The sequence below is a fragment of the Eutrigla gurnardus genome (assembly GCF_963514095.1).
Source record: "Eutrigla gurnardus genome assembly, chromosome: 13".
NCBI lineage: Eukaryota > Metazoa > Chordata > Actinopteri > Perciformes > Triglidae > Eutrigla > Eutrigla gurnardus.
In genome coordinates, this window is record NC_139936.1 from 22,191,970 (window position 1) to 22,202,396 (window position 10,427).

The window sequence follows — 10,427 nt, forward strand, 5'->3', positions numbered from 1 at the left end:
GACAAGTTCAAATTCTGTTAGTAAACACTGCCACCCAGTGGTGACTGGTGGAACACTACTGACAAAACGGATCACAAAAAAAAAAAAAAACATACTATTTGAAAAGTCAAAGTATAATATAACATACTATATACTACCTTTTGTAATTTTTTATAACAACCTGTACTATGACTTTTAAAAGGCATTTTTTATAACATACTATACTATGACCTTTAATGTCATACGATACAATTACTTTTTAAATGGCATAATATCGCTTTTTTTAAATTCTAGAATATAAGTTGTACTATATGACATTGCATTTCCAATGACACTATGACTTTTTAAAAATTGTATGACATCACTGAGTGCCATTTGATATGATTGAGGGCTACAATGGAAAAGTGAATACAAAATAACAATTTTTTCCATCTCACCTCCACATTAAACTGCTATGTTGGGCTCCAAAATCACTTAAGTGAACAGCATTAGCATTGACAACAGAATGCAAATCACTAGGAAGGCCACGTAACAAGAAGTTGTTTTCCTAACCTGAGACTCTTGTTGAGGGGGCACGGTTTGACACAGAATCCAGGTAGTGTATTAAATGTAGGCTATGATAATACCAACATGCTGAACATTGGGAAAGTTAAAGGCAGAGAAGACGAGCAATATAGATCAAAATGAAGACATGTGAGGCATGCATCAGTACAGTGATTTATTCTTAAAAATAAAAAATACAACTACTATTAGCGTGCTCCAGGAACAACACTTTATCTGGACTTCAAGTTATCTTTCAAAAATCATTAAGAAAATCAACATTTTATGTTATAAAAGTTACCAAACCTTATTCCTTTTCAGACTTTGTAAACAAGAACTGATTGGATTGAACAAGATACGCAACAATAAAAGTCATACAATCTACACCATGACCTGGTACGACAGAATACGCCCTTTAAGAGCTGTCATACCAGTAACATGGAAAGCCAACAATTAAGTTACCACGCCAGATGTATTTACAGCTTAAGATTCAGCATAGATTCCCACTGTAGCAAAACAGTTACAGAAGAGGCCTGCTGATATTCTATATATTTCTTATGGCCAACAAAATCCCATGAAAAGACCAAAACCAATAATCTATTTCCCAATACATCTTATTTTTCCGTTTCTTTGCTTTGTTGGTCTTAACTGTGATCAGTTCTAACCAGAGTTTATACCCTGCTAAACCATCAGTGCATTTATGTACACAGCTACACATACAAGTGTGAGCATGTCTGCTGCATTATTTCAGAGTTGAGAATCATAGGTGTGGCTATGTGTATTTGTTCATAAAGGTTTATGGAATAATTTATAATTGCAAGCTGATTTGGCTTCTGTCAACAGCAGCTGTCGAGAACAGGCATTTCAAAGATTTCCCCAGAAACACAGCTGTTATATTTACCATGACGCATTAAAAACTTAAATGATTGCATAGCAGAGTGTTTCTTTGGTTACAATTTTTTTTCTGTTGGCTGTCCATTAAAACACAAGAATTTAAAAAATGCCCACAAACAACACTATTGCTCTTTCAGTCCCAGGGAAAATGTTTGTGTGTCATTCCATGTCAGCCTCTCAAAGTCTCTCATTAGCTTTAAATAATAATGTGTTGCACTTATTTATTTGAAAATGAAGAGTCATATGGTTTGAATAGATGTATTCATGATGGATTATATACTAATAGAAGGAACAGGGCTATTGATATGTCGATCCGCTGAGACTGATAGGGTTAAAGACCTACACCTGCCAAACGAGGCCAAACCACTCTGAATTCAGCATGTGTGATCACATCTCTTTGGCACCTCAAGCTCATCATTTAGGAAAATCCTCACTTGACTTTTCCTGCTTCCGAGTTGTCCTGGATGATCGCCTCGTGAACGTCAGTGCCCTCTGATTTTCTCCTCTGAATGAGGCAGTCAACCAGGACAACAAACACTGCTGACGAAATGAAGCAGACGCCCGAGAGGTAGAACGGAGCGCTGTAGTCGTTTGTCTGGTCCACCAGCCAGCCTGTAACAAGCAGAAGGTCACAGTGTGTCAGGGCTGATCAATACATCACCAGATGTATCCATTCCATCAGGTTCTCAGTGAGATGTTCTGATCATAAACATTTTAGGACTAGGGATTTCTTTCTATGACAGAGCATATTATTTTCTGATGACATAGGATTTCATACATTTTTGAAAGATATACTATGTTAATTCATGTTTGGCCGGACCGTAGAGGGCCAGCCCTGCAAGTGGCTCTGTCGTTGCTCATGAAGCTGCGTGAGGTGATCAAAGCGAGCAGAAACACATTCAGAACTTGACACGGACGTCACTCGCTGCAGCGTTTGCAAAGTTGGAGAAGTCAACACGTCTAGAACACACAGAATACGGTGGATCTACAAGCTAAACAGTTCACCGTTCATCAGAGCCTGAACGTTAAATCCCCCAGAGCAGCTAGCATTAGCACAGCGGCAACAGCTAGCATTAGCACAGCGGCAACAGCTAGCGTTAGCATGCCGGCAGCCAGTGTCTAAAGAATCCAACTTCACCCCTAATAGACGCACATGAAGGCCGAACACAAAACGAATGATCTTTTCCACATTAAACTTCTAACTTTCAGGTTTTCATTCCTGACCACAGACACTCATACAGTGTGCAGAGTAGCCTCTGTGAGGCTGCAGTAAGGTACATGCTGAGGGTTTAGCAGGTATAATATTGACCATATACATAGTCTTACTTTTGTGTATGAATGTCATTACTGTTACAGGTATTAGATCATAAACCAGTGTTCGACAAATTTTGACCTTGACCTTTGTCGGATGACTAGGTTTATTGACTAGGTTTTGATCCTACTTTAACGTGTGGAATAGAGTAGTGTGCAGGTGTTACCTTTTTCTTTAACACGCTGTTCTGATCGCCTAGCACCTATGTGATATGCATATAATTTATCTTCAATTTATCCCGAGGGGACATGAGTTTGTGTAGCAAAGTTTATGACAGCCCTGTCCGACAACCCATCAGGCTGCAAAACATACAGGGGACAAATGTTTACTCATGTTTACTATGGCTCCAGGTTTTTCTAAAAAAAAACAAACAAAAAAAACAGTAAAAGAGTAAACAGTAAACCCTTAAAAAGTAAACACAGACTGCTCACCTGCAGCAGGTGGACCGATGAAGCCACCGATGCTCCTGAACAGCATGAACAGCCCCAGTCCGCTGTCGAATCCTTCCAGGGTCACAATGTCCACGATGGCGGTGATGTGAATGGCCACCACGCAGCCAAACAGGAAGCCGTAGACCGAGGCAAAGACCAGGATGGCCCAGCACTTTTGGCCAATGGGCAGCAGCAGGAGCACGACCCCGAGCAGAGTGATCACCATGGAGAGCAGCTGCAGGTTCCTCACCAGCCTCATGTTGGCTATCCACCCACAGAGCAGCCGCCCCGCCAGGTCTGCTAATGACAGGATAGAGAGGATGAAGGCTGGCCAGTAATTATCCATCCCCAAACTGTTGGCGAAGGGCACGAGGTAGAGTGGTGGGATGAAAAAGCCTGTGGCTGTAAAGATGCCAAACAGGATGTAGAGGAGTAGTTCAGGTTTTCTCATCAGGGACAACTGGGAGAAAACCTTCTTCGTTGGCGGGACCACAGCAGCGTCGCCCTTTGGATCCTCTTTGGTTTCCTGGATCGGGCTGTGAACTGCCTCCAGGGGTCTCATGAGAGCGCCGCAGACACACAGGTTGAGCTGAAGGCCTCCGATGATGAGCAAGGCACCCTGCCAGCTGTACATCTCAATAAGCCACTGGAAGAGGGGGCTGAACAAGACAGCAAAGACGCACTCCCCGGAGCTGGCGATGGCGTAGGCGATGGGACGCCACCGGACAAAGTAGTGGCTCACTATGCTGTTGGCAGGGATCCATGTGAAGCAGATGCCCGTTCCTTGAGACAGAAGATAGAAACCCTTTATCATTTCACTTCTTTTTGAAAGATTGGGGTCTTCTGATGATGTATGGACTAAACAAAACATAACTTCACAACTGCAGATAAAAACTGATTGAGAGCTCTATCCTCTATGCTGACTTAGCAGGAAAAGACCCAAAAACTTGGTTCCTTTTGCCCCCGTTCATCATACAACAAATACCCATTTTCTTTATTTACAGTGTGTCCAGGAAGACAAAAATATTGGGTCACCCTGTATAGGGTTGCAAAATTCCGGGAATTTTCAAAAGTGGAAACTTTCCATGGGAATTTATGGGAATAAACAGGAATAAACTGGGAATTTTAAAAATTGATGGTTGGCTCTTCAAAGGGGACTTAAATATAGCAGAGGAAAGTTATTTTGTAGCATAATCTTGACTAAAACAAGAATACACTTGAATATCCAAGCCATTCCTCAACCACATGCACAGAGCACACTGCTTAGTGCATGGCTATTGAGACCACACCCCCTACTGGCACTGTGCATGCCTCCATCACATGTACAGAAGATCACTAGAAGACTGGACTGCACTTTTGAGCCTGAAGCACAAAGACTATTGAAGGCACACATTTGAGCTTCTGGACTAAACGAAGTGAAGTCAGTTTTGATGCTATTATGGGGAAATATATTTATTAAAGCTCTAGTCTACGATTTGAAAAAAGCATCCCCCCCCCCCCACACACCCCTCCCCTCTGTGCTCCTCCGAGCTCGTATCGTTCTCCCCTCCCTCTTATTTTATAAGCCTCCCACCTCCCTCTTATTTTATGAAAATAATTCAACGAAATGTGTTTCTGAAAACATTTTAGGAGAGAAATAAGCTATGCAGTTGTTGTCTTTATTTTAGATCGACAACGCTCAGTTTAAAAGATTTTCGAGAGCTTGCGGGCGGCGGCCCTCCGTCTCTCGAAATTTGCCGCTCCGCGACGGCATTGCACGGTTTCTTACATAGACAATGAATTGGAACATTCCATTCCATTTTTGAATGAGTGGGGTTGGGAGATGATATATTGAACCTAACATTCCTGTTTTTGACTTCACCCATGAAACAACTAATTAAAACATGTTCTGTTCTACTTAAATCTGTCGAAATATCTGTTGAAAACATTTTGTATGGTTGTTTTCTTATGATTTCTGTTCATATTTATGCTTGTATATAATATATTCCCAGTTAGTTCCCCTAAATTCCCATTAATTCCCATCATTCCCATGGAAAGTTTCCAAATATGGAATATTTCCAAAATTCCCAAGCTTAAGTTTCCATGGAAATGTACCGGAAACTTTCCGGAAATTTACCGGGAATTTTCCGCCCCTTTGCAACCCAACCCTGTAACATCCGTTATGATCATGGTATTTTTCTAACAAGAAGTGTAACCGCAAACTTGCCTTTAGACAACACATGGAGAAAAATCACATTAAGGAAAATCTCTAAAAATAAGCCTTGGTCTGGAGATTCATGCACAGGTTAGTACCTACTATTGGGTTCTGACCATTATAAATGGGAGGGCGGAAGGGTCAAAAGCACTTACAATTAAGCTGCATCTCCTTTTCACATCTTGGACTTGAATATCTCATTTTAAATGTTACATGAAAGTCAGAGAACACAGACTATACATTTGAGTAGCAGGGAATCATTTCTGTCTCAATCAGCTCCTGACCCCTCACATTTACCTGAAACCCCTTCACGGTTGCATGCCACTGTAGTTAAGGGTTAAAATACACAAAGCTAAACGACCCAACAAGTGTCTGATTAGGCGGTAGATTTAATTGGGCCTTCCTCAGACTATAACTGACCAAACGAAGTCAGTGAGAAAAGCAGCAATGCTTCCTGTGGTTCACAGTATGTCTGGAGTGAGTTACCTTGCAAGATGCCAATTGTGACGTAGAGCCACGGCAGACTGAGATCCAGAGACGTCAGCAACATGCTGGCGGTAGACAGCAGACCTCCAACTATGATGACCACTCTCTGAGAAAATTGTAAGGTTAGCACACTGGCCAGTGGAGCTGAGGGGAAAATGAAAACACTGTTAAAAACAACAACAACCTTGAGTTAACAAAATCAACTGAGAACCTCAAACTGGAAAAGACGTCCTCACCTCCGAGGTGAAACATGGCGATCGTCGTGGAGGTGACCCATGAGGTGGTGCTGGTCAGGACTCCAAAGTGATTCTGGATTTCCAGGAAGAAGAGGCCGAAGTTCTTTAAGACGGCAACACTGAGGCCCATGATGAAAAAGGCCGACATGACCACCACCCAGCCGTAACCCCCATCAGGAGGTCTCCTGGACTTCATCTTCACTCCCACTCGGCAGGCTGTGCTCCTGCCTGTGCTGAAAGGCTGACATGCAACACACCGATAAGCTTCAGGGCGAGCAGGGCTCATGAAAATGACCATGCAAAACGCACACAAGATACACAAACCTGCAGCTGTCAGTAACTGAAAACAGAATAAGCATCTTTTGGGTTTTCAATTGGAAGTACTCAGATATTTTACTCAGTTCTCTAGTTCTGCAGTAAAAAAATTGTGTGACATTTTCGATTGTTCATAGTTATTTAAATTAAACCGTCTGATGCAATGAAACGTGACACAACCCAAAACATTTGGGAGCTACAGGTTAAATGCTTATTTTCATTGGAAAAAAAAAAAAAGGCAGTAAACAGTCTTTCTCAAATACTGGGTCGGGACCTGAAGGTGGGTAGCAGCAGATTTTTGGGTCGCCAAGTAAATTTGCAGAATTTCCTCTTTTATTTAACATTTATATCTGCAGTACACACAAATGTTAGTTTAACACTGAATGCGATATAAAAGGCTAGTGTACATTGGGCCTCTTTCACCAAGCCTTCCTATGAAGAAATGTGTTCTTAAACCTCACTTACGTACTTTTCACGAACATTCTGGCATTCACCAGAGTTTTCTTATTTGTTCTTACCTAAGATTTTAACATTTAAACATTAAAGACGAAGAACAGTGAAGAACATTTTAAAACATACTAAACTATAGTGCCGACATGTTCGTGCAAAAATAACTAGTAATTGCATTTTCTTCTATTCTACATTTGCGGAATACTGTACGATTGGAATTGCAATAATAGGTTCATCATATTACCAAGCATGTTGGCCTTTTAAAATAAAACAAAAGACTAGACTAACACATTTATTCCTGTATTGATGACAAGATAAAAACACAGAACATTCCTGCGGGTTAAGAAGGCATCATTAATCCGGTGATTTCTTAGGAACGTTCTAAAGAAAACATTTAAGGAAACAAACTAGGATGATATTGTGAATGAGGCCTACTGCGTTTGTTCTAGAGATGGGACCATATAAATAAATAAATAAATGAATAATATATATATATATATATATATTGTTGTTCTAGAGATGGGACCATATAAATATATATATATAAATATTAAAAAAAAATCAGTCTTTGCTGCTCTTAATTAGGCATCGGATGATCATTAGAATAATTATAATTATTATGATTATTCTGGCCAAAATAACTGGATTCACAATATCATGAAAATACATTTAAAACTCTTAAAATGGGACTAAAACATCCTGGAATCAATTTAAATAACATACAAACACATTTATTATTATGCCATATATATATATATATATATATATATATATATATATATATATATATATATATATGGATCTGACTGGCAATATGATAAGTTAATTCACTTGAGGTGGCTAACAGTCTGGTTATGTTTATTCTCTTTCTAGAAGGACTAGGCTACTTTATTTTGAAATGCCCCTGGAACATCCAACAAATAACTAATAACCATTAGTGATTAGAATAATTTCATCATTTCTAGACTGAATTAATTACTGAAATAATTAATGCATTCCATGGTTACCAGTAAATATACCAGTAAATACCAATGGTAAAAATTCAAATTTTCACAAACTTCCCTTTTCCCAAACACAAAAGTGCCTCATTCACAAACACACCAACAGTCAACATTCAGCAAAAGTGAACTATTTAATGACTGTTTAACTGTTGCACAGCCATGTATGTATTCTTAACATGACATACACTCACCGGCCACTTTATTAGGTACACCTTGCTAGTACCGGGCTGGACCCCCTTTTGCCTTCAGAACTGCCTTAATCCTTCGTGGCATAGATTCAACAAGGTACTGGAAACATTCCTCAGAGAGTTTGGTCCATATTGACATGATAGCATCACACAGTTGCTGCAGTTTTTTCGGCTGCACATCCATGATGCAAATCTCCCGTTCCACCACATCCCAAAGGTGCTCTATTGGATTGAGATCTGGTGACTGTGGAGGCCATTTGAGTACAGTGAACTCATTGTCATGTTCAAGAAACCAGTCCGAGATGATTCGTGCTTTATGACATGGCACGTTATCCTGCTGGAAGTAGCCATCAGAAGATGGGTACACTGTGGTCATAAAGGGATGGACATGGTCAGCAACAATACTCAGGTAGGCTGTGGCGTTGACACGATGCTCAATTGGTACTAATGGGCCCGAAGTGTGCCAAGAAAATTTCCCCAACACCATTACACCACCACCACCACCAGCCTGACCCGTTGATACAAGGCAGGATGGATCCATGCTTTCATGTTGTTGACGCCAAATTCTGACCCTAACATCCGAATGTCGCAGCAGAAATCGAGACTCATCAGACCAGGCAACGTTTTTCCAATCTTCTATTGTCCAATTTTGGTGAGCCTGTGCGAATTGTAGCCTCAGTTTCCTGTTCTTAGCTGACAGGAGTGGCAGCCGGTGTGGTCTTCTGCTGCTGTAGCCCATCCGCCTCAAGGTTCCACGTGTTGTGCGTTCAGAGATGCTCTTACGCATACCTCGGTTGTAACGAGTGGCTATTTGAGTTACTGTTGCCTTTCTATCAGCTTGAACCAGTCCAGCCATTCTTTTCTGAACTCTGGCATCAACAAGGCATTTGCGCCCATAGAACTGCCGCTCACTGGATATTTTCTCTTTTTTGGACCATTCTCTGTAAACCCTAGAGATGGTTGTGCGTGAAAATCCCAGTAGATCAGCAGTTTCTGAAATACTCAGACCAGCCCGTCTGGCACCAACAACCATGCCACGTTCAAAGTCACTTAAATCACCTTTCTTCCCCATTCTGATGCTCGGTTTGAACTGCAGCAGATCGTCTCGACCATGTCGACATGCCTTAATGCATTGAGTTGCTGCCATGTGATTGGCTGATTAGAAATTTGCGTTAACGAGCAGTTGGACAGGTGTACCTAATAAAGTGGCCGGTGAGTGTATAATAAAGACACAGTGAAATCTAGAGCTTATGCTCACCTGTTGTAAACACTGAGTCCGACTGCTGAAGTGTACTCACTCACCTGTTGCTCTGTTGTCGTTTTAACCAAAAAATATATATATTCGGGGCTAATTAAATAATATCCGGGGCTTGCCTTTAGCCCCGAATAAAACAGCCTAGTGACGCCACTGTCCACCACTACATTAACAGCCTACACTGTGCACTAAAACCTGGAATAAAATCATCTCATCACCAACAGTCCACTTCTTACCTTCACTGCATCTTAAAAGTCCCACCGCAGCACTCGGTCGGCAAGGGAGTCGCGGTGGTTCGCGGAACCGGTTCTTCCTTCGGTTCCAGTAGCTCTATATAGCCAGTAGAGGCGCTAGTGGACCAGGAGACTCACGTTAAACACCACATAACAAGACGGGCTGCCTGCTGCCAAGCCCGTAAGCATCTGCGGCTACGGGGACAGACGGCGGACGGAAAACTACATTTGAATAAGAAACGACTCATTGCTGCCGACTCCCGATTCCACGACTCAGTCAATTAACTCTGTTCAAAGAACCGACTCTGCGGTCAGACCGCCATCTCTCGTGTTCAACTGGTAAGAGGAAAACGGAGCGTATTGTACTTTTTTTTAACGTACTTATGTATTCAATAATGTGCGCAATGCAAAGGTGTGATTGATCAAACGCACCTCTGTCCAAAATGGATGATTTGCTTATTTCAAGTTAATACGAGGTGCTGCAGAAATGGCAGTAAAAGTGGTGTGGAACATTTGCGCACACATTTGCTCTTTTCACACAGTTTATATATGAGGCAAAGGGTGATGATATACATGTAGGCCTACTCTTTGTGATATCGTGAATTTGGTTGCGATGATTTGTCATTAAAAGCATGACAAACATTAAAATGTCAAACTCACGTTTCTTCCCGCTACGGTCCCACTGCCGAGGTGGTCAACGCGTGTGTGCTGCTGCCTGAACGTCGGACACGTTTTACTCGCTTCAACACGCCGCGACACTCCCTCAAACAGCTGCGAGCTCCGTTAACGAGCAGCTCGTGACGTCCCAGCCGGCTCCGATGACGCTCCCAGCGCGAGCGCATCTTATAAGCGGACATCCCGATTTTAAAATAAAGGCTCGATCGATGTCATTCCCACGTTGCTGTTGAATAAC

General features: G+C 41.7%; 1 protein-coding gene across 1 annotated transcript; it reads right to left on the reverse strand.

Annotated features, from left to right (window-relative positions):
* Window positions 1-683: 683 nt before the first annotated feature.
* Window positions 684-9,589, reverse strand: LOC311023393 (monocarboxylate transporter 13). The gene is made up of 5 exons (XM_084025202.1): window positions 9,518-9,589; window positions 6,073-6,313; window positions 5,837-5,980; window positions 3,157-3,939; window positions 684-2,025 (listed from the first exon to the last, which is right to left on the reverse strand). Exons 2-5 carry the CDS (start codon window positions 6,266-6,268, stop codon window positions 1,844-1,846), a joined length of 1,305 nt encoding a protein of 434 aa, XP_083881328.1. The 5' UTR covers window positions 6,269-6,313; window positions 9,518-9,589; the 3' UTR covers window positions 684-1,843.
* Between the last annotated feature and the right edge of the window lie 838 nt (window positions 9,590-10,427).